Consider the following 25,280-nt stretch of genomic DNA (forward strand, 5'->3'; position numbering starts at 1 on the left):
ACTAAAACTGTCTGAAGTACCTTTTTAGTAACGACTATTATCTTGATAGGTGTACAGTTCCTTTCGGTGAGTCAAAGATGCTCCAATGCCTCTGTGACTAACATGCTGAAGAAAGAAGATTAATTGAGCCAGTTCTTCTGTGCTTCTTCTGTGCATCTGCTATAAGTTAATTGAGAAACTACAGAAAAGTGACAAAGTAGACAGCTATAAAACAGGGAAAAGGCAGGGAGGTGGCAGGTGTGACCTAAAGTCTTTAACACACTCGGTGACTCCGTCTTTGCGTCTTCTCCACCGGTTCCCTGATCTCCCTTCTTTTCATGGCTCCTTGTTGCCGAGGAGACATCAACACAGCCATGGCAATGACTGTTGACGCGTGAAATCCACCTGTCTGGTATAGCAGTAATTACTTATCTGTCCTCGGAAGACTGGGAGAGAGGATGAGCTGAGAGACAGACAGATTCTGTCAAAAAAAAAAAAAAAAAAAAAAGGGAAATGGAAATGAGGGATAATTGCAGATAGGAGAGGGAAATCAGAGTTAAAGTGGCTAAGACACAGACAAGGTAAAAAGAAGTACTAAGGGGAAAAAGATTGGGGCATTGTTAAATGAAATATGATGGACTAATGGTGTATAAAGGATATATCTTTTTGTCAGGATGTCTGTCTCAAAAAGATTCCAGCAGGCTGTAATAGAGTCCTTAGGATTTAGACAAAACGTTTCTGCCAGGCACACGGCCAAAGGTGGTCTGATGCTAGTGCACCGGGCCTATTTTCTCCTCTCTGTCTCTCCCAGGTGGAGCTGGAGTTGGAGTCTTTAAAAAAGCAGCAGACCTCTGCTGTTGATAGCAACCCTACAGTGACCAAAGAAGAGGTCAACATACTCAGGTAGTTGTAACACACACACACGCACGCACGCACACACACACACACGCACTACACACACTCACACACAGACACACTCTACACACACTCTCTCCACACACTCTCTTCACACAAAGCCCGGGACTTGAAATGCACATAGTCATTATTCTGCATGGTAGATATTAATAAGCAAATGAGTTTGTGTGCATGCTTTCTTTCAGACAGAAAATTGAAGATTTAGAGGCAGAGCGGCAGCGTTTGGAAGAACAGAACAACATTCTAGAGATGAGGCTGGAGAGACACAACCTACAGGTAAGAACCAATAATTCCCTCCAACTGTTTCCTGTGATGGATTCACTCGTCTGGCACAAAGGAACCAATTTAATAACCCCAATGGCAGCAGCCTAGTCCGTATGACTTCGCAGATTGACTCCTACAAACGCTTCCCATGTGTGATTTCCAGCAGCTTCCAATGAAAAATGTGTAGACCCTGTGGCTGATTTAAAGTCATCCTTTTATTGGTTGAAGGGGATTAGAATGGACGGACCGGTGAGGGAAAGAGATATCGTCAAAATAAATGTAGCCTTTCCATAGTGTCGGCCCGGGGATGAAACTGGCTGAAATTACTCCTAGCTGGTAGCCACTAGGGATGTCCATGGTTAACTGGTTAACCGTTAAGAAGATCTTTAACCGGTTAATACTAAAGGTTAAACGGTTAAAAAAATAATAATAATCTTAATTCCTCTGAAATCCGGACTCTTATTTTGATATCGCTAAACCGGATGTAAGAATGCCAACTGTCGGTAAAGAATGAAACGAGTAGTGTAGGTCCATGGTACGCTCCCAGTCACAATTTATGGTCACAACACTCCCGTGTCATATGTTTGTATAATTTGATTAACAGCGTGGGCTCCCGCTAGTTTAACATAGCGCTAGCATTAGCCTTCAAGGTGGATGCTGTCCTGCATCTATCACCGCAGTGAGTGCCCCTGCACAGACACAGGTCTGCCATGATTGTGTGCCAGGATCAATAACGAAAATCCGTCATAAACAAAAGCGTTAAGTATCGTTATACAGTACTGATAACATCGGAGCTCATCAATATTACGGTCTTTCAAAATGTTGCTCCGTGCTCAGCACCGGGTTTCGGTAGGCTGCCCATCCCCTAAGCCTGTGTGTGTAAATGTCCCTTTTCAGTCACTTATTGCACTTTCTGCTCCTACATTCGCATACTAGACCTCTTCTCACAACAGACAAAGGTGCCGTGTGAATGTCAAAATGTAGGCATTTAAATTGGCTACTGGTCCCTGAATTGTTTTTAAATTAATATGCCGGTCCTTGGAACAAAAAAAGGTCGGGAGCCCTGCTATAATGCTTCATGTATTTCTCTATAAATAGGCTACATTAAATCTTAACGGTTAACCGGTTAATAACCGTTAATTCTGGTGGTTAACCGTTTAAAGAAAAAATTCTAAATGGCCATCCCTAGTAGCCACATTAACTTCCCTCACACACACAAGTGACTGTGTGCATCTAATCCAGCTACTTTCATCTTGCATAGTTACTAAACTAACTCACTCTGTTTGGCCCGATCCTTCCTCGTGTGTATGTGTGTGTGTGTGTGTGTGTGTGTGTGTGTGTATGTATGTGTGTGTGTGTTTGATCTGAGTCAGGTCCCCTAAGTCCCCCGACTCATACTGTGCCAAACTAAGCCTACCAGGACACTTAAATGAAACGTGTGGGAAAGCGTGTTGGTTCCATTTAGCCGTGGGGTAAATTAAACCCATGTGTTCTCAAGCATGACCACCGCTTTAAAGCAATTGACAAGCGAGCGTGCGTGGCAGTGTGTGTTTGGGTGGGTGGGTGTACAGGTTAAGGTTCCACAGTGAATGGATCGTTTCTTAAGAGTTAATTCACATGACTTCTCAATGCCCATCAAGAGTCCGGTACGTCCGGACTCTTGACGTAGGCATCAGTGACTTCTACATTTGACCTGACAAACATTGACCGGTATCTTGGTCTTCCCTGCTAATCGTCTGGCGTGAGTGGATATGTGACAAGACTGAAATGGAATCTTTATTATGGGCAGAGGCCCCAGAGCTAATTAGATTTTTCTCTTTGCCAGTCGTGTTCCCGCTTTTGGCTGTCGGCACAGAAAAAATGTTGGTTGACTAGTCAATGTTAGCATGACATGGTAGCTAAAGCCAGAAAAAAGCTTGGGCTTAAGAGTGAGATCGGGCTTCAAGGTAGGTGCATAACGCGCACTTGCCCAACTGATTCACAACATTTGATAAAATTAGAACATCATTGCAAAATTGAATTCGGCAAAATAATAGTTTTCTTTCTAGTAATCTTTGAAAGCGAAAATCGTTATTGAAATTCAACTACAATGGATTGTGCTGCCCTAATAATAATTATTATTTTGATTCCATCAACTAAATCATATTTTCAATGCAATTCTTATTTTATTTTTTATTTCGCCCAACTATTCACAATTTCCACTTCTGACTTGATAAAGATTTGAGCTACAAGATCTAACTTGATGAGATGCAAAATCACAAACCAAATTGCCATCCCACTAAACTCAAATACATTGTGTTCTCATGAGGATAAAACATTATCTTATGCTGGCTACCTGAATTCCTGTCTTTATGGAAGCTTAAAAAATGGTTTCGCTTTTAAAAGGTTGTCTGTTTGTTACCTCACTAGACCTCCTTGCTTTGCTAAACAGCCATATATAATACATTATTTGTCTTGTTAAACATGATTTATTATAGAAAATAATTCAAAGTGAAAAAATGTATAAAAACATATTTGAAAACAACCCTAGTTATTTCTGCAATTGGTAATCAGTGACTTCCATTTCTTCTTGTGTTTATCTTTGAAAGCAGTTCATTTTTTTACAACTGCACTTCAAGTTCTGTACACCATAGTTTTGTTCTAATGATTTCTCTTCGTCAAATATGCTTTCTTGAAAAAGCTGTTTTTTCTTTGTTTTTTAATAGATGCTTGTTGTTGGAGGTCATGCTAAATAATGAGTTATTTCCTTGAAGAGGGAGCTAGCTGAAATGTTAGCTTTAAGATTATGTATGCGAACGAGCAGAACTGCGACGCTTTCATCTTTTTATTTTCAGAACTACTGGATTCTCCATTTACAGCAATCATTCATTATTAATGCTGACAGAAAAGTAAACACATTACGTCCTGGGCTTTTTCCACCAGCTACTCCGTTGTTAAGAATATTAAATGTAAAAGCTTCATGAATTGGTTATTGATGTTATCATTTGGTGACAGCGTAGAAAAACATGAACTTGACAGAGTATTGCTTTGCAGGCTAAAGCTTTAACAAGGTAGATTTGAAGAGAGTGTCCTGGATGATTGTTGTATAATTCTTTTGAATTTAAAAGTGGTTTTATGGTATTTGCTCAAATGTGTCTGACAAGGCCATCTCGAAGGAGCTTCTGTATTAAATATAGTCTTATTAAGAACAATAATTTGACAGACTATATATTTGCAGATGTCTTTCCAGAACCTGTCAAGGTCTGTTCTGCTTTCCTCAAGGCGTGTCTAGTCTTAAGGAGCCACTCTGTATTTTATTTATTTTTTAAAATTCTTTCTGGTGAGAAATCCTTTTCATGAGGAAAATTACATCACCATTAAGTATTTAACAATGAACAGCAGAATTACATCTGTTTTCAATCAACCTTATATATACAACAAAAAAATCTGTTGTCTAAAATCAATCATTTCCTCACAACCTCCGTTTCTTGTTTTTATGGATTTCTTTTCAATGCGCAATCCGTATCAGTGATTATGATGGACTTAACCCTGCTGTACTTTGTCCTTTTTGTCTCTTGCTGTCATACCACTTGTCTAGACAGAGATAATTGTTGCCATTGCAAGAGGTTGCATCAATCTACCCTCTCTGTTGTACAAGTGCTTACATGGCTATTCCCAATTCTGTCTCAACCCCAGCGATTTTATATTTAGATATTTTCAGGTATTTTAGATATAGCACTGGATTAAAAAACAATTGATACCTTGCCTTGACTAGGGCATGCTTGTTGTCCAGGTAAGGTTTTTTCCAGTCTCAATGTCTTAAGCTGTGCCCCCACTGTCGTAGTGATACCACTCGAATTTTCATGTTTGTTGGAGCCATTATGCCACTCTTTTGTTTGTTTTATTTGGTGACGTGTAATTCTGTGTGTTGACCACTGGGTGGAGCTTTGGCTCAACAGAAAGCATAAAGGTAATCACCGGGCACGGCCAGGTGTGTAATTGGGAAGCAAACAATTTTGTACCGTGAGCGTGGCGTGATATGTCAGTGATATGTGTTTGAACTGCATAGAACCAATGGAAAGGAACTGCACCTACATGAATGAATCAACTGGAATATGTGCTATTGGTGAGCACCATAACAATCAATAAACGAGTCACAGCACTCAAAGCGATAAGGTTGTATCGGACATTTATTACTGGCACCACAAACACGCGTATACGACAGAGTTCTCCCACACCGCACCAAACAGGCTAATGTAGAGTCGGATAATTGGCTCTACATTAAAGTACAAAATTGGAGGGGCGCCTTTAGCTCAGTTGGTAAGGCGTCCCCCTCCCGGGCCGGGTCCAGTAGCAGACCCGGGTTCGATTCCTGCCCGCGGTCGTTCTCTGCATGTCACTCCCCTCTCTGCCCCGTTTCAACTCTGTCTCTCTGCACTATCAATAAAGCATAAAAATGCCCCAAAAATATCTTAAAAAAAAAAAAAAAAAAAAAAAAAAAGTACAAAATTGGCTAAAGGAACTCGCCAGGATCGCCATTCACGGGACTGAACAGCTGATCGAAGCCGCCGTCGCTTGATTTCCCCAACTAGGACGCCATCGCGGGTTTTTTGTTCTTTCCATTGGAACATTTGGATTATTACGACAGCTTCTACTGGCCGAGCAGCAAGGACCACCAACCAAACCGCAACCACGGACATTCACCTCGACAGTGTCAATCAACCGGACCGGAGGTATGTTCAGCGCTACCAACTACGTGGCCAAATAAACATCGTGTTCGCACACAAACTATTCACTGAAAACCAATGAATTGGTTCGGACTGGTATTTAAATAATCTGTGGGTGGTCTAATCTGTGAAAGGTGTATTCAAAGTGTGTTTGATTGTGATTTGTTGAATATGGATTCTGAAACAAAGTTGCAAAATGAAGGTATTAATGTTGACAAGATTACCACTGCGGACACGCAGCCCGGTGGGGGCGCGGCCAGCCGTGAAGATAATACCACTGTCAAAATAACAAAAAAGGCTTTGCATGATGAACTGGAAATACTGCAAAAAACAAGAAAGTCCAAACTAAACACAACATCTACTCTTAAAAGAGCAATACAAGAGCTAATGGAGGACAGACAATATGAAACTGTTGAAAGGTACTTTGGAAAAATACAGAGCCCTGTGCAATAAAGTAAAGGAAACAAATACATCTCTGTTAAAACTGTTACCCCCTGCAGAAAAGGAAAAAAAATGAAATATGGTTCAAAGCAAAGTTGCTGGGTTTACATGAATTCATGGAAACAATGGAAAAATGGTTGGCAAATGCAGACATTTCCAAACCTGCTACAAAGGTGAATGAGGTGAAGCCCAAAGACGGCATTCCCATCATTTCTGCAGAACAACCACCACCTACACAGCAACAACCATGAACACACCAACATGCATATTGGAGTGCAACACAGAATGACATTCAGAATAGGATAACCATGGTTACAGTGAACAAAAATGTGAACAGGACATCACAGTCAAAATCAAGGCTTATAGGAAACAGTCTTGCAACCACTGTTGCCATTGAAACCCTGTCATCTGAGCAATCCAGAAGGCTCAAGTCAAAGTCAAACAATGACGTTGATGTTCCTCGTATCCAAGCTGACTTGGAGTTGTTGACAGGTACCAACGACTCCAAAATGCTTGAACCCTGGGAAGCAGTGAATAATGGAAAGGAACCCGATGCTGTTAGGACCCTATTGGGGTGGGTCATTAATGGCTCAAGGATGCAGTAATGCACAGTGTGAGATTAGCCAAACTGCTGCTACTGTAAACAGGATTTCCATAGACTGGCTGGTGGAACAGGATGAGGTGCAGATGGCTAACACACAGTCAAAGACGCAGCTGCAGGAAACCCAGGTCAGTTTGCCACTGAAGAAGTCCGGATTGTTGGAATTGGTCAAAGAGAAGGAAGCTGCAACCAAAGCAACATCTGCAGATTCTACATTCTCCACTGCAACTCTTCAAGCTGAATACTTCAACCAGTTTCTTGAAAAGAAGAACTCTGAAATCCTGGAGCTAAGTCTGAAGCTTGGCAAGCAGAACTATCTCACAAGTCCAATGCAGGACACAGTGTCCCACAAGGATCACATCGTATCTTCTTTGAAAGAGCAAGTAAGGGCTGATAAAGAAAAACCCAAAGTTAAGAGGATGAGGTTCCACAGAATGAAGAGAAAGAAAAAGACAGTGAGGAAAAAACACCGCTAGCTTCAACTGAGACGCTTAGAAACCAGAACATACTGGACAGGCCAGTGATCAAGTTTGTCTTTTGCAAAAAAGCTGCAATATGCATGGCAACTCACACTGGTACCCTCTTACAGAGGTATTTTTGATGTATTGGTTTAAATGTCAAATGGTTTATCGGCTCCAATTGTATAAATATGTTTTGAATTGTTTATGCCATCCTGTCATTCACAATTAGGGGCCGGTGTGTTGGAGCCATTATGCCACTCTTTTGTTTGTTTTATTTGGTGACGTGTAATTCTGTGTGTTGACCACTGGGTGGAGCTTTGGCTCAACAGAAAGCATAAAGGTAATCACCGGGCACGGCCAGGTGTGTAATTGGGAAGCAAACAATTTTGTACCGTGAGCGTGGCGTGATATGTCAGTGATATGTGTTTGAACTGCATAGAACCAATGGAAAGGAACTGCACCTACATGAATGAATCAACTGGAATATGTGCTATTGGTGAGCACCATAACAATCAATAAACGAGTCACAGCACTCAAAGCGATAAGGTTGTATCGGACATTTATTACTTCTCCCACACCGCACCAAACAGGCTAATGTAGAGTCGGATAATTGGCTCTACAATGTTCATGAGAGTTTTTCCTTATTGAAAGGTTAAATCAGGTTTTCAGCAACAAATATTTGTGGAACAAAATGAATGTGTTAAAGGCCTGCAGGCACAATCCCTTTGGGCTGCAAATTGCATTGTTGAAATGTTTTCTTCTGCCTTACCAGTAGCAGGGGCTATACATATAGTTAATAATGGATATCAGGATATATGGCTATGTGGCATAGTTGTAAAACTATTTTGCTCTCTTGTTTGATGTGTCAGGCTTCAAAATGTTGTGGAGATGGAAGGACCAGATAATTGCTGGCAGTTGTCACCCCTACTAGCAGGGGAAATAATAGCCTTCTTCAACAACAAGCCCTTGTGACATGAACACTTACCACTTTAATAACCAATTCCCTTTTAGGGAACCCAATCTACAGTACACTATATATCACTGAAATTATACAATAGTTTTCAACGCACAAACATTTCCAATAACAATTGTAAAGACACTGCTGTGTACTAATGTCCTCTGACATTCTCAACTGAATTTAGTAGAAAGTATTCCTTCTACCTCTATCATATTCTGAAGAAACACAAATACTGTAAGTTTCTCTTCTTAGTCACTTAATTGCATTGAAATGTATGTCACAGGCCCAAATAGGCTTAAGCAGAAATGGAACACTGCCAGATTCAGGATTCTTTTGCATACTTTGGATGAAGGGTATTTTCCAAAGAAGACAACTGTTAAACTCAGATTGATGATGATGATATTGGTGGCACAGCAGCAGATGAAAGAAAGAGGGAACTGTTCAATCATGTTAAGTGTCACACAGCGCATCAGCCTCCATGCCAACCTTAGTTTTGGATTTGTCATATGAGAACATTCCCTGTATTACTATTATGCACATGTTTCAGTACTGGTCCTGTATGCTGTTGACTTCTTTCCTAGCAGACTGTGTGTCTTTACATCACACTCTCGGTCTGGCATGTGAGGAGTAGTGTGCGTTGAGAAATGTCAAACATGACGGTTATGGGGTAACCAATTTGACTGAACAAGTATTTTATTTTTAGATTTTTTTGCTTCTATTTCAAGACTTCCAAGGGAAGAAAACAGCGAGGAAAGTTTGAAAATTCTTAGACAAAACTTCCGTTTACAACCTTTACTACACTACAACAAGCAACTGGGAGTCCAATTACCAGCCAGAGAAAACACAGGAAAGGTCACCCCAACACTTGGTGCATACAAGAAATCTGGTTCCAACGTGACCAAGGTGTCTGATGAGGAGGAGCTTGTCATATTACACATTCCAGTTGTTCCCGAGGGAATCTTTGGCACTGCACTGCACTCAACATTGAAAAGGTGTCGAAATGAGAAGGAAGAGGTGAGACCTTGCAGCTCAGTCTTCCATGGAAGATGCAGACCTCTGCCTTCATGCTTTCTAGGCACAACATTAACCTGGTCTTGCCTTTATGGATAATCCATAAGCTCCCAAAGGCCCAGGTCCCTGTGGCAGAGTCTGATTCTGATGGGAATTCTACATGTTCTGTCTGCCTCCACCAAGGCTACACGGCTGGTCCTATAACCCAGTTGGCCTTCATGGAGGAGGAGGAGGAGGAGAAATTCATATTATCAGTCTTCCCACATTTGTATTTCTACTGCTTTTCATTTTGGTTTTGGGTGTAAAACGACAAGCAAACAGCATCTCTCTGTCTGCTGTTTTTATAAAGCATTACAACTATGGCCTGTCTCCAGACCTTTTTATTTTTCTTGGATTTAGTGATTGCTCTGTGGGCCCTCTCACAAAATCAATTGAAGACTCAGAAGTTAGGATTCTGTTTAAGACATATTTTGTCGGCTTTAACTATAGATAAGCAAATGAGTAATATCTATGCCCTTCCTGTGCAACTCTCCAGTGCCAGCTATTTACACCAGGGAGTCTGAATATAAGCTTGCAGCCTTATTCTAGTTGTATCCCAGTGTTGACCTACTCATGCTGACCTGTAGATCTCGGAGCCCTTCAACTGCAGTCCTACTGTTTTTCAGAACAGCATATTCTATTGCCAGTTTTTGCTCAGCATGTTTTTCTAAGCTTAAAGGTTCCCTCTAGAGTTTCAGACCTTCAGTTGTGCAATGGATCTGTTTTTGTAGATGTGGTTCCATCCTTTTGTTTTAGTCTTTTGGATGGGTGACACAATACGCAGTGCTAAAATGTTGTCACATTATTCTATTGATCAATGCAATGCGCCAACAAAGACAGTGAAGAAGAGAAGTACAAGATAGTTAACATGTAAACATATAGTCAATGCAGGATTGAAAATACTTTTTGAAAATGTTTTATTAGGAGGAAAATGCACTTAGCACGTTTCTTAGACCTCAAGGATTCACACAAAAAAAATTGTTAACTGTTTTTTGTTGTTGTGTGCAGCTGTGACCTGGAGACAGGTATAGTTTGTAACGGAATGGATGGTGTCCAAAATCCAATCTTAATAATGGAGTTTAATTCTGGTTTTGATATTGTGCCTCATGGGAAGCGGTTTTCCCTGTCTGGTGTCTCTTCTGTCCCTCCATTGAACCTTAACCAGTTCACGTGGTTTAAGGGTATGTCTATGTGGCATTTATTTGATAGGAGTACCCCTCCGCTCTCACATTTAGACACAATCACTCAGCGTGTGTCACCTGTTCCATTAGTGACTCATGTCTCCTGTGGTCAATTCGGTATTTAGTATATAAGTGGATGTTGCAGAGCAATTTGTTCAGCTGAGTTAAAAACAGACATTGTTCCCTGGACTTTGATGACCCCTCCCTCCTTAAATGTACTCACTCACTCACTCACTCACTCACTCACTCACTCACTCACTCACTCACTCACTCACTCACTCACTCACTCACTCACTCACTCACTCACGATCTCTGTTTTGTGGCCCCCCTCTCCCTCTTGCTCTTTTTTAAATCAGGCTCCGCTCCTTGGTATTAGATGTATGGTTATTGTTGTTGTATGAATAAGATATATGTAGCCTTGGGCACTTACAATGGCACTCCACCTTGCTGCGCTGTCAATACTGTATATATGCATGTGCACACACACACACACACACACACACACACACACACACACACACACACACACACACACACACACACACACACACACACACACACACACACACACACACACACACACACACACACACACACACACACACACACACACACACACACACACACACACACACACACACACACACACACACCCACACCTCATACACACACACGAAATGGGCCAAGAGAAATACTGTAATATTAAGCAGGTTGCGAACATTCACTTTGAAACTCTGCAACTTTGCATTTTTATGTTGTTGCAGCAGGGAACCAAATTAAATTGTATTCACAACTAGGGCACAACTTTCCACTATTTTCTCAAATGGAGAATTGCGTCTGCAAAAAAGGGTAGCTTCCTTCATTTGATTGTTACTTTCTCGAATTTCTAGATAAAGTCATGGCTTTTTTCGGTGGATCCTACACATTCACTGTTTACTTATTAATGAAGACATAAAGATGGCGTTTTTCTTGCTTTAGTTTGATGAGGGAGTTCAGCTTGTTAAAAAAGGATTATGCCAGTTCTTGGCTTAAACTGGAAGCAATGTGTTGTAATTCCAAAGAGTAATCAATTGCCTTTTTATTTTTGCTGTTGAGCAGTCAATTAAAACTTTGCCCCCTTGGCTCTGTCCAAGCCTACAAAAAAGTGAAATATGAATATTATGGCTGACTTGTTCAAATTTTCTTAAGCTTGACCTAATTTTAAGGAAGTTAAGGAGATTGGGGCTTGTTGATGGCATGTAGCTTTTGGCTGCTTTTGACGACTTAACTTACTCTTCTTTTTGTGGTGGATTTTCAGCTCTGATCCACATATATCTCCCTCACTCTATCTGGCTCGCCCTTCCATTTTCTCTCGCTTTTTATCACGTCACCACATCACGCATACGGATCCTTGGAATAAACTCTCCATTTACAGATGTAGAACGTTTTGATCTACGCAAGGAGAAAATATCTCAGGGCTTTATTTGGCTCTGACGTGTTTGCAGTCCAGTTGAAAATGTTTTGGTAAAAATACACATGTTCTCTTTGCCTTATTTTGGAAAGCTTACTCCCTTTGTTCCTTTTAAATTATACATAACCTTATTTATAAGCATTTGAGCCCCCCCCCCCTCTCCATCCATACTACTTTTCCCATACGCTGAGGGCAGTGATAACACAACCCTCTTTGTGTGCTTTTCCTCCATCTTCATATCCCCCCTCCTATTCTCTGCCTCCTGCTCTTCCCCTAACCCTGTAGTTTATTTGGCAACCGTTGCTTGGGGCCCTGCAAAATCGAATTTGCCCAGTAATCAAGAGCCCAGATTGGTGTGTGTGTGTGTGTGTGTGTGTGTGTGTGTGTGTGTGTGTGTGTGTGTGTGTGTGTGTGTGTGTGTGTGTGTGTGTGTGTGTGTGTGTGTGTGTGTGTGTGTGTGTGTGTGTGTGTGTGTGTGTGTGTGTGTGTGTGTGTGTGTGTGTGTGTGTGTGTGTGTGTGTGTGTGTGTGTGTCCTTGTATTGGCATAAAGCTAAGATAGACTCTTCTCATTTACCCATATCTCAGAGTCAGAAGAAAACAAGGTGAGAAAAGAAGCAAACTTAATCTGAGTTTTCTCTCGCCGTTAATATCCTTCTGTATTTACCTCTCATTCCTATATTATGTAATTTTGTGTTTGTCTATTTGATGGATACACTGCTACTGTTAAATCCTTTTGAACTATAGCAAAATAACTGAATCATATCGAGGAAAAAATAAAACTGTTAGTGGTCAGTGACAGTGTTTTAAATTAAGCTGGGAGGCTTTATGAAGCTCATCACTTCACAGTATGCTCCTGTAGCCTGTGTAGAGACCATTTTGACAGGCTAGATAAAACCGAGCAAGGTTACACAAAAATAAACATCTTTTAGATACAAAACGTTTGAAATACTAGCTTGTTTGAATTCTTAAATAGCAGACCTGCTTCATACTTCCATTAAATGTTGGCATCGCTCTTTATTGAAACAGTTAAATGATAAATGGCCACAAAGTGTGTCTTAATGTTTTAAATGTATTGGGACAGAAGGCATGGATTTAATTTTTCGGAAAGAACACTTGAACTCTGATCTCCTCCCCAATCATTTATCTGAATCATAGTCAACACATACTCTGATTGTTTTACATGAAAATCGTCTTGTCGATGTGACTGTTCTGCCATGTCCATGTTTTGTAAGAACATTGAATTGTCTTCGGTTCTTGTAAAGACATGTACCTGATGTTTTATGTCCTGTAGCCTTGTGCAGAGAACATATTCTGAAGAACTTTGAGTTAATACTTTTGAGAACTTGAACTGCAGTTTTTTTGATCAATTGTGCGGTCTATGGGGAAAGAAAGAGATACTCTCTCTCTCTCTCTTTCTCTGGATACTGATACTTTTCAACCCTTTGTTCTCTTTTATCCAAACCAAGACCAGAAAGATATAAATTGACTACATGATCCGAGGGAATGATCTGAAGACTTTAAAAAGTCGATGCCTTAGTTTGACCCAAGATGCATCTCATCCAAAGTACAATGCACCAATTGTATTTTGATTCCACTCTGGTAATGGACTGTACAATGAATGGAACCCTGTCTATCTCTGTCTCTTTCTGTCTTAGGGAGACTATGATCCAGTCAAAACCCGAGTTCTCCACTTCAAAATGAATCCTACCACAGTTGCCAAGCAACAGCGCCATCAGGAAGTTGAGGAGCTGCGGGAGGAAGTGACACGTCTCAGGGAGCTTGTGCGCTCATTGCAGGATGGAGGCTCTCTGGTCCATTCACAAGACGACTCTAGTATGCACACACCCAGCCTCGGCCTCAGTTTGCCGCCATCGAAGGAGGTGCTGGGTAAGATCCACAACACAGACTCTCGTTTACACACTCAATTATACTCAGTTGGCTTATTGTCCTAGCCTTGTCATAAATGAAACCAGGCTGGGCAGCTCCGTTTGCTTTTTATTGTCCGTTGCAATATCAATTACCATAAATATTTATGGCGCTGAACGTAGTCGCTGCATTTGAGATGAGGGGCAGAGGAAGCATTATAGGAGAGATACATTTTGACCAACACAGACTATATATGTAGCACACAGTAAGTACATGCTCATAAAGGGCTCAACTTGAGCTGTTAGTAGTTGTAGCTAGCTATTGAATAGTGCTTGAAATGATTGGCAAATTCTGCATTATACCATAATAGAAAGCACTCCATGTTCTGTTTATGAAGTTAACATTGATTTTATAAAGTGGCATTAAGTTCAATCTTTTAATGTTTTTTTTTGTTTTGTTCTGATCACACTGTAGAGAAACCTCCAAACCATATTAATTTACTTTGCATGGAATTCTTCCAATTTTGCCATTTTTTTCCCCCATTATGGATGCAAAATGGGTCTTAAATTGCATTCATTATGGTCTTAAAAAGTGTTATATTTAGTCTTATGAAACCTGCAGGAACGTGAACAAACTGTTTCATTGGCATTTATACTTGAGGCCACGGAGGCCTTGGTCCTCTTCTGTGTGAGTGAATGACAGATGGTTAGATGGTGAAAATGTAGTCATGACAGGGTTAAATATTTAATTTCAAAGGCTATTCACATCTGAAGTCTGTTGGCTAATTTGCCTTCAGAAGATCACAGTGCTGTGTTCTCTGTCTCTCTCTTTAACTGTCTCTGGCTCACCTACACTAACTCATCTTCCATGTCCACCTTTCTTTTCACCCTGTCTTTAGTTTTGCCTGTTTGTTTTTGACACATTTTTCTCGCCTTTTTTCAAGTGAAAATTACCTTTCTTAGTGGTGTGTTCAATTTAAACTGTAGCAGATAATGTAGACCTAATGTGTGACATATGTTCTTATCTTCAGACAGGCAATATCATCGCATTCACCAGGGTCAATGCCATGAGATTGACGCAGGTTTATACCTATATACAGACGGGTGTCCAGTGACATATTAAAGGGAAATGCCACAGAAAGTGTCTTAATAAGGTGTGTTGGGCCAACACCTGCCTCCAGAACAGCTTTGCTGCTACTTGGCATTGATTTTACTCTAGAGCTCTGGATGCTCATGGATAAACATATTGCTCATTTGGTGCTTTGATGGTCATAAACTGCACTTTCCAACACGTTGGTCCAAAATAGCCAATATGTGTTTAATTGGGTTAAGGTCAGGTGATTGGGTTAAGGTCAGGTGATTGTGAAACCACATTATTTTCATACTCATTAACCATGTTTAAGACCCTAGTGACAATGGTTGTCCCTTGGCATGATAACAGTAATTACAGATCTAAAACAGAGCTTTGAAAGTTATCTCTTGCAAATAGAAGTACTTATTATGACTATGAGGGTTTGTCAATAATTCCTAATTGGTCCACAAGGCATTGTAGGTCTTTGAGTCTTTGTTATTAGGGCAACAGTGTCATTATTTTAGTCAACTGGAACATTTGCACAAATAGAAAATGTATGTCTTGTTATTATATATATTTCCTCCGTCTCGTTATCTTTCTTTTTGTCTCTTTTTGTTAATTGCTCAAATTCAGACAATGCACTTCCTTGTGCTACACGTGAATGGTGAAAAGTGCAGCATACGATGACCATGAAGCTAATATGCTCTACAGTTCAGTTTTTAATGACATCTCAAAAAATTAAGGCAAAATCATTTGAAATTAAGCCTTTTTGCACCAAATCGGAAACCTGCCTATCATACTGATCAAGCATTATTTAAAATAAGCCAGGGAACAGAGCTATTAAGTACTATTCCTAGTTTTACACATGACTGACATTTTCCTCTTTGAAGCGTCCAGAGCAGGGGTCCCCAAACTACGGCCCGCGGCCGATTTTAAAAAGATAATATAATATTGCCCTTTTTAATTATTATTTTTTTTTTGCATTTCTTAGTTAACCCACTAGTGCAGGGGTGTCAAACACTGATTGATTGGCCCGTGGCAGATTTTAAAAATATAATGTAATATGGCGCTTTTAATTTTTAAATAATTTAAATGCACTCATTATATTACAGAGAAATATGTCCCATAAAAGAAAATGAGCAACAAGCCCATCCCAGAGGACCCTGCATAATATTTTATTTTAAATTAATATTATTATGGAAAATCTATGTGTCCTTCTCCAATAGCTTCTAATTCATCTGACACCATTTTTTTTTCATACAAAATTCTTCAGATTTAGCCTCTTAATTTCCCTCTCAAAGTGCACCAGATTCATGCATTTCGCTTTAAAAACTTTAAAAAATCTCCCGGGGGGGCATACCCCCGGACCCCCCTAGGAGGCTCGGGACCTCGGCTGGATACTATTTTCACCCTGCTGGACATTGGACGCAAAGGCAGAAAACACTGGGTGTATCATTGGCATATAAACAAGAGGGGAAATTTGTCTGTTTAATGTGCAAGGAAAGTGTTTACAATTTACGAAGACACTATGAAACTAAACATCAGAGCAGCTACATGTCCTGATAAATGTGTTATTTTTGCAAAGTGGCCCGGCTCTTCGTCCTTCGTAGATTTTTCTGTATGTGGCCCTCAGTGAAAAAAGTTTGGGGACCCCTGGTCCAGAGGGTTACTACTATGTTTTGGAAATATATATATTTTGTCAGTGCTCTCCTGAAGCCACACATGAACCATGCTGTGTACCATTTACAGATAAATCTATACCAGCCATATTCTCTCCCCTACAGACACTTTTACTTTATCATCTTTCTCCCTCAACTTGAGTAGTCTTCAGAAGTCACAAGAAGCAACATCCTGACAATTTTACACTTATGTGTTTGGTTTCCTGTGTAGATAGGTCACCATGTTTTAGTCTCTGCTGTTCCTATTTGGTCAATTCAATGGCAAATCATTACCCATTGTTGTTCTTTTTATTTAAATTTTCTATGTTTTTTTTTGTAACGTTCAGCACTTACAAATGCATTATTAGGTAGGAGTTGAGTTTGAAATGCGAGAAGGCAGAATTATATAAATAAGAAGTGTCTTCTGCAGTGGAATTTTCCTGACAGATTTTAAGGGAGAGTGCGCACAGACCCAAAGAGACTAATTAAGGGCGAAAGTCAGAAGTCACTAACTTTCTCCAAACTTGGCAGTTGGTTTAAAAACCTTTTAACCCCGGATACTTGGATTTTGCAATTAAATAAAACACACTCATTGGCACATTTTGGGTGCGCTCTTGTCCACCTTCGTCTTTTTGGCGATTGCTCAGGCTATAACCTGTTCATATCCCTTAGTACAGCACATGCCCATTTGACTGCATGTTAAAGTAGATTTAAACACTTTCTACTTCATGCTGTCTCTTGAGAATATACTGCCATTTTCAGGGCAGTTTGATAGCTGTCATATAGTGACGGATTTGCCCCGATGCTGAAGTCTTGAAACAGTATTTATCAGCTCTGACTGACAATCAAAAGGAGCCCTGTCACCCGAGAGACAGACAGGCACATAGACAGACACATTCAGACTCTTACGTTTATACATTCTAGCATTTACTTAATGATGTATAAAAGTGTTGTACGCTTAGATCTATGCAAAGTAGAATTATGGGAAGACTTATTAATCAATCATAGCATGGTTAGAAACTTGGGCTTTTTGTACTGCTGTCACTATTAAGTGCTCAAGCCAGAGAGAAAATGCATGTGCGTCTGATTGCACAAGATGATTGAGAATGTGTGAGTGGTTGGTGTTGGCATTTAGAAAGTGAATACCGGCTATTAAGTGAAGGATTTGTCTCAAGTAGATTCACATTTCAGTTACAGCAATGTGTATAACCTTAAAATTTCAATCAGTGCAAGTTAAGCTTTTCAAGGGTGTTGATAAAGCATTTTCTCTGCCTTATTCAAATAGTTTTTCCCCCCCCCCCTTTTTAAATTCCCTCTCTGTTGCCCTTGTCTGTTCATAATACCTATCTTTTGAAAATGTTTTGTTTAACTTTGAAAGAAATAAGAAACAGCATTTTGTGTGAGGCAAATAGAAGGAACAAGAAAGAAGAAAATGTTTGGGGATTTAGTGGAGAAGCCGACACAGCACTCTGTCCACTTTTCCTCACATGTGGACCTTTTTTGAGAAGGGTAGAGCATGGACTCCCACCAAAGATGTCTGTGTTCAGATCAAAGCTTCCAAACTAAGCTAGTTTGTTTGGCTGCAATCATAGAAATAGCAAAATAATGACACAGACTGTTGTTAATGCCTCTGCCAGTGTTGATGTCGAGTAGTCCACTTCACTGTGTGGTTAAAAGTTTGCCTCAGCTGCCTTAACCTGTGGGTACCCTGTGAAAGCTTTCAGGATATGTGAACAGTGAATTTGTGGGAACAATTTCCTCTATGTTGTTGTTCTATTCTCCTCAATCCCTTTCACCATTTAATGAACAATGGCAGTCCCACCTACACGTGTTTGACTTTTTGCTGTTAGATAACATTGTAAATAAATGCATACCTAACACCGCATTTTTGCAAAGAAAAACTAATTCATCTACTTTCTCAAATCAGATCTTCAAATTAATTATTTCATATCTTTAACAAATTATAGTCAAGCCCCGTCCTTCTTTTCCTCTCCACAAATTCCTCGACTCCCAGCTAGGAGAAGCAGCTGCCTGCATTAGTCACCACTAGACTCTGTGCATCATAGTGTGTTTTAGACCCTAAGTGAGCAGATGGAGTGCCTCAGGGAGGGTATTTTTGATATGGAGCCGTCCATCTATCTATGCTGCCTTAACTAAGTGAGTTGGGCATGCACTTTGGGAGCTCCATAGAGAAAAAAGTTTTGCAAATGTAGCGCAATCTTGCAGTCGAATGCCTGAGTTACTCAGTTGTACATGTAGAGTACGGAGTGATGTAATAAAATATTACCAACACCAGCCATAGTTACTGATGTTAGCCTCACAACTCTTGTGTGTGTGTGTGTCTGTGTTTCAGATTTGCGTAAGCAGATGGAGAGCTCGGAGCTCAGGAACCAGAGGCTGAAAGAGGTGTTTCAGAGGAAAATCCAGGAGTTTCGCACAGTGTGCTACGTCCTGACGGGCTACCAGATAGATATCACCACCGAGAATCAATACAGACTCACCTCGGTCTATGCTGAGCACATGGACGACTCCTTACTCTTCAAAAAGGTACATGTACTTCACATTTAGGGCTTGGCAATGTGGACGCAATCAAACAGAATATTTTAATGTTGATATATAATTTGATTTTATTACTTTGGTGCTTTCAAAGACACACACACAAAAAGAGAAAAGTTATGAGAAAAAGTAAAGAAAATGTTTAAACTACAATTTTTAGAAAATTAAACATTGAAACGAAGACACAATATTACCCCAGATATTTAGTCTTGCTTAATGATAACAATATAATCTATTCTTTTTTTACTTTACATACTTTTATACAAACACACTTGTTGAGATGCAGGTAGCTATGAGCCACTGGCAGTGTGTATGTTGGTAAGCGTACGAGCCGTGATCGTTAACATAAAAAGTGTGAAGTTAAAAGTGGCTCAAAATTCCCACAGGCTGTAGCATCTATGTGAGTGCTGATATCTGTCTCGGAAGATCTTTCAATAATGCTTCAGGAAGTAGAACATTTGACCTTGCATGTTCTTCCCCCCTCTTTAATTTAACCCCCATGTCAGCGTTTATGCACCACTATGCCACATTATAGCTATAGCCGAAAAGAAACGCTCCTTTGCTGTTTCGCGCGCGTGTGTGTGTGTGTGTGTCAGAAAGTGTGATGATTGGGCAATGTCACATGGCGTGGCTGCAATAATTGATCCCCACTCCCCATACACTTTGATGAGGAGGCTAAATAAAAACTGTATGTGTGTCTGTCTTGTTGAGCAAAGCCCTTTTCTAAGTAGCTTCACAGTGAATACATCCTGTTTGTCTCTCTCCTTCATTCCCATTCGCTCCTCTCTCCATCCTACTCTGCTACACTTCTCCTTTCTTTATCACTCTCGTGTTCCTTATCTCTCCCTCTCCTCTCTCTCTCTCACTCTGATCCGAGTGAAGCCGTAGCTAATCACAGGCTGTGTTGTGTTATGATACGGGGCCTCTAGCAAGAACAGAGACCATGGAGAATCCATACTGGCAAGGTAGAAGGCAGCGTTATTATCTTGGCAGGGTAATTTTTTTGCTCAAGTGTAAGACCATTGTGACTGGTCATTACTGCCTTGCTCAAGGACTCACTTGAATGCTAGTGGAGATAAGAAAAGGAAAGGAGGTGAGTGGGTGGGGGAGGTAAGCGGGCATGTATCTTTCTCTCATGCTGGTGTGTCCAATCTGCTCTGTCGAACCCACCTGCGACCCTGCCAGGAGAGATAATTTACTGTCAATATTTATCAACCTCAGATTGCGTCCATAGAACACATGCACACGCACACACACACACACACACACACATACGCAGATACTCACACCTCTTGTATTAATATTCAGGTTGTTCTCCACTGGCGGAGTGTGTTTGGTACATGCATGGTGGCCTATGGGAGCACAGAGGCCTGTGCTACTAATGAAATATGACACTGACCTTAACGGTGTGCACATGCACACTAACACATATTAAGCAACATCCATATGCAATTAAAATTTAATGAAGTATACATAACATGCGCTTTTCGTGTGCGTGTGTGTGTGTAATCTCCGTTACGAGAATATAGAGTGGGCTAATTGTAGGATGAGGCAGGAGTAAGCAGAGAGAAATTAGGGATTTTGGACAGGAAGCATAGACATCTTTACAAATAGGATTTTAATGTTATTCACCTCAGCAACAGGGTTGCCAGATAATCCTTCTAATATCCCCCTCTAGCAGAGGCACCTAAATCCCCCTCCTGTGGTATAAGCTGTTTAACCTGCAACTGTCACGTTCCCTCTATCTTTTTTCTTACGCATTCATTATGTGTTATTAATGTTAACTTTTCAGCTCTTTGACATTGCTATAATATGGTAATTGAAATGTTTTGATTAAAATTGTCAACTGAGATGTTTTTCAGTCTCTCTTTCAGACTCTTGAGTGTGTCTCAACACAATGAGGGTGGCAAATATGACTGTAGGATTGTTTTGTTTAACCAATCTTTGTCATTAACTTGGCTCAGACGTTGTCATTTCAGCAACTTTTTCTCCCTTTTCATCTGGAGAAAACCATCAGAATAATCAACTGCTAATTGGGGTTTTTGGTTGGGAAATACAATTTTGAAAAAAAAACTTCAGTGATGACAGTTTAAGTGAATTTATGCCAAAGATTAAGAGAATGTTGGTTGAAGCGTCGGTCTGTGTTTCAAACACTGTTGGATGGATAGGCAGGAAATGTGGTGCAGACATTAATGATCCTCATAGGGGTTATGCCTAATGCCTAATGATGATCCCCTGACTATTCATCTAGCACCGCTAACAGATCAAAGCCGTCAAACACTTAAAATACTAGATTTTTGCAGTGAATATAACACATTACAACATGAAGAGAAACAGTATGACCTATGATAAACAAGGACAACATGTACTGCCTTAATCACATCACCCAAGACTACGCCATTGATAACATCTAAATGTACAACCATATATTCCTGTTATCGACACTTTAAATCATGACCAAATACCTCCGTAAATGACTGATTTTCTGTTAGGTCTAATCTCAAAGTACAACTGGAGCTAACATAGCCAGCTGACCTGCATAATAATTTCATGTTATCACTATATGCGTCTTAAAACGATAATTTGGTGCACGTATGGATTGTCATTCCTCTCCAAATAACTTGTATTTATTTCATTGTATCTGCTGGTTAATCCAGGTTTGCAACTCCACAGCATTCACCATAAAATGTTTTGAATTTTCGATGACTGTGTGGTGCTTTTCATAGTGTTGCAAACAAGAACCAGCAGGGTGCAAAATCTGCTTAGTCATAGTTTATTTATGTGAAGAAATACCTTTCATCAATTATCAATGGATTAATGCATTATGTGAGAATGGCTGTGATGGCAGAATTATTTTGATCGGCAAAGCATGACAAAAGCGATGGTGTGTTTTAGACTAACTTGAGCATGTGTGTAAGGTATATTTTAAGCTCACCCTGAGGTAAGAGGGCTGATTAGCATCGGTGATTAGGTATTTATGAGGCTCTGATAATCAGCAAGAAAAACACCAGAGCTGTGTGAGTGACACAGTTATTTGATTCATGGGGGAAAACATTGCTTGCTTTTTACAACATCCACATTTGCTGATTTAAAGATTAGCATGAAGATGACGTCTTAAAAAGTCAGTGTTACTTTACAGGATAGAACCTTTCCTAGCAGTTTTTTTTACACCCCCAGTAATACTAATTATCAAATGCTGGCAGACCTATACAATAACAAGATTTATTCTTTTATTGAATTTTCCAAAAAAACAGTGCCTGTATTTCATTTGAGTTTATGACACGTCCTAGCTCAAATGAAGCTGTGCATTTGTCAGATAAAGACTTGATTAATTGATCCGTGATGTTTGCGTTGTCCTAATTTATTCCCGGGGAAACTTTAGTTTAGCAACTTCAGTTGAGTCTGAGCGGTTTAGAAAGCAAGAGTCACATTAGACGAACAAGTCTTACAAGTAGTGCGTCTCTAAGTAATCTCCCAAAGCAGACTCGCTGCTGGGCTAACACACCTCTGCTATTGATTAGCTCATTACCAAATGAACACACACACACACACACACAGACACACACAGAGCTGTTCTCTCCACAGCAGTGACTTAAAACTTCTAGATGTTCTCTACCGACCATTTGACTTTTCCCTTTCTCTACTGTACTTTCCTTACTGTCTCTCACTTCCTTGACACTCACTCCCCTGTCTTGCCTTCCTAATGAAAGGAGAAGATAGTATCTCAGGGCCAGCTCATTAAAACATACTCCCAATTATCTGTCAACCCTCTCACCAGAGAGAGATGGAGGGGAAGGAAGGCATGTATGGAGGAATGGTGGAAGGTACATGATGCATAGACAGAGCAGAACGTTTAAAACATCCAATGAAAAAGCCACTTTTGGAAATAGCCAAATAATTTGTATCTTTGTTTTTTTGTGTTAGAGTGGGGAAACGGAAGAGGACAGTTAATAAAGAACAGTTTATGAACACTATCGAGTCTTAATGACCTGCCTCTGCTTTATCAGCCACTTGGGAATGATTAACGCCACACAAAAGTGTGTTTGCCTATGAGAGTGTGTGCATGTGTGTGTAAGACGGAGCGAAAGCCATCTCTGCTTGAATGGTGTAGTCATTAGTCTGTTATATTTTAATTTTAAAATAACTCTAAAGCACAGCTCCACTGTGAGGGTTGCTGGAGGCTACAAGGCCGATCAGACTGGAGTCGGTGCGGTGGGCCCCAGCTGGGCCAGTGGCCAGAAACATTTCTGGTGTCACACTTTGTCACCCAGCGATAAGCCTTATCTTTGCCTCTCTCTTTTTTGACCAATCAGATTCAATGCCACCAGAGCGTTAGAGTGTTATTTGTACCAGACAGGGTGGCAGCTGCTTAAAATGATAGGGACCGATGAAGGTTTTGTATTTTCTTAAGTATTTATTTTATTTTATTGATTAGACAGTAAAGTAGAATGAGGGAACTCATTTTATGGGTAAAGGCAGTTAGAGCACATTCATTGTCCACAACGACAGTATTGAAAGCAGACAGTAGGGTGTACAAATATCAATACGGCCAGTTAGAGAGAGCCATCCTATAATCCTGTTTGTGCTTAGATTTTAATTTTCTTATTTAATGTTACTCTCAAATGATTGCATGCCATAACAACTGTGCAGCCAGTGACACGTGTGCACATTTGTATCCAATTAGTAACAACAGGTACAACATTTATAAAGATCCAACCAATTACATAATAAACATTTTCTTTCAAAATAATCTCACTATACATTTGCAAACATACACAGACATGAACTTTTGATTTAATAATTATTTATAATAATTTATTATCAAATATATTTGCAGATTCATTAATGCATTGTGTCCTTTTTAAAAGAGATTGTTCAAAAAGCCACTATCTTATCGTTTATATAGTGCATAACCATTCAAAAATCTAATTGAATCATAACTTAAAAATTATTCTGTATAATACTTGGCCTCTGAGCTAAGAGACATTCAGCTAAAAAACCCTTAATTAAGAAAAATATGTATGTTGGATGAATGAGGAAACTAACAGCAGCACTTGCTGTAGATGTACTATACCTATTTTTAGCTGAGTCTGATCAAAGAAGATCATGATGCAGACTAAAGATCAATGCACTTATGAAAAAAAATCTTTCTCAAAAGATGTTGCTCGGCCATTTTTAGTGGATTGTTGTTCACTGCATCTTTTGTCTTAAATCTTTCCCTGAGCAAAGAGGGTCTTGTGTTATTACTGACATAACAGTAGGATCCAGTATGCACTCCTACCGTGAGCTGATTATTTTATTCTAAAATGTTCTCCATCTTGTTCATGTGTGTAAGACAAAGTTGACAGCAGTGAAATGAATGTAAAACTAAAAAGGATGGATGAGTGGGTGTATGGGAAAAGAGAGAAGACTTGCCTTTGACTGAAACAAAACACTCAGTGAATTATTGCTGATGGCTATGATGATTAACACGGGCAAAGCACTAATAACCAGTAAACACAAAGGCTGATGGGAATACAAGAGTGAATAAATTGAATGCATTTTCAGTGAGTGTGACTGTACACTTAAATATTGGAGTTGAAATCCCAGAGAAAGAAGAGAATGTTGACTCTGATTTCTCCTGACAGCTTCCTGTCCTGTTTGCCCTCAGGGTGTGCGTGTGTGTTGTGTGTGTGTGTGTGTGTGTGTGTGTGTGTGTGTGTGTGTGTGTGTGCATGTGCGTGCTCTTCTTGGCGTCACTAGCTCCTCTGGTCGATGCTCGGAACATATGTCTTCTGTCTCCATGGTAACTTGATACACACATATAATAGGTCCACCTGAGGTCACAGATATTTGAGCGGCTCCAGCTCTGTCACTATCTCACAACGGTTCAAACATTCATGTTGTTATTATAACTCTGTTGTACTGACATAACCCAGTCGGTCGCATTATCTCATCAGCACTTTGAGTTTAAATTCTAGGCGATGTGTCTTTGGAAAGCAGATATGATCACAACAGCAAGTACAATCAACACCTCTATCACACTAGCAACAAGAACAACCATTTCAATGTTGAGGCTACTCACCTATGACGCCTCATAGTAATACACTGATAGATACATTGCAACACGCTGTGGTTACGTC

General features: G+C 40.1%; 1 protein-coding gene across 1 annotated transcript in view; it reads left to right on the forward strand.

Annotated features, from left to right (window-relative positions):
- mad1l1 (mitotic arrest deficient 1 like 1) overlaps window positions 1–25,280 on the forward strand; it is a 128,654-nt gene that overhangs the window by 18,642 nt on the left and 84,732 nt on the right. The window contains exons 14-17 of the mRNA XM_080029204.1: window positions 791–882; window positions 1,080–1,170; window positions 13,663–13,894; window positions 18,956–19,149. Of these exons, the coding sequence (XP_079885330.1) occupies window positions 791–882; window positions 1,080–1,170; window positions 13,663–13,894; window positions 18,956–19,149 (609 nt within the window). The remainder of the gene's footprint in view (window positions 1–790; window positions 883–1,079; window positions 1,171–13,662; window positions 13,895–18,955; window positions 19,150–25,280) is intronic.

Source organism: Ammodytes marinus, assembly GCF_949987685.1.
Source record: "Ammodytes marinus genome assembly, chromosome: 6".
NCBI classification, from domain to species: domain Eukaryota; kingdom Metazoa; phylum Chordata; class Actinopteri; order Uranoscopiformes; family Ammodytidae; genus Ammodytes; species Ammodytes marinus.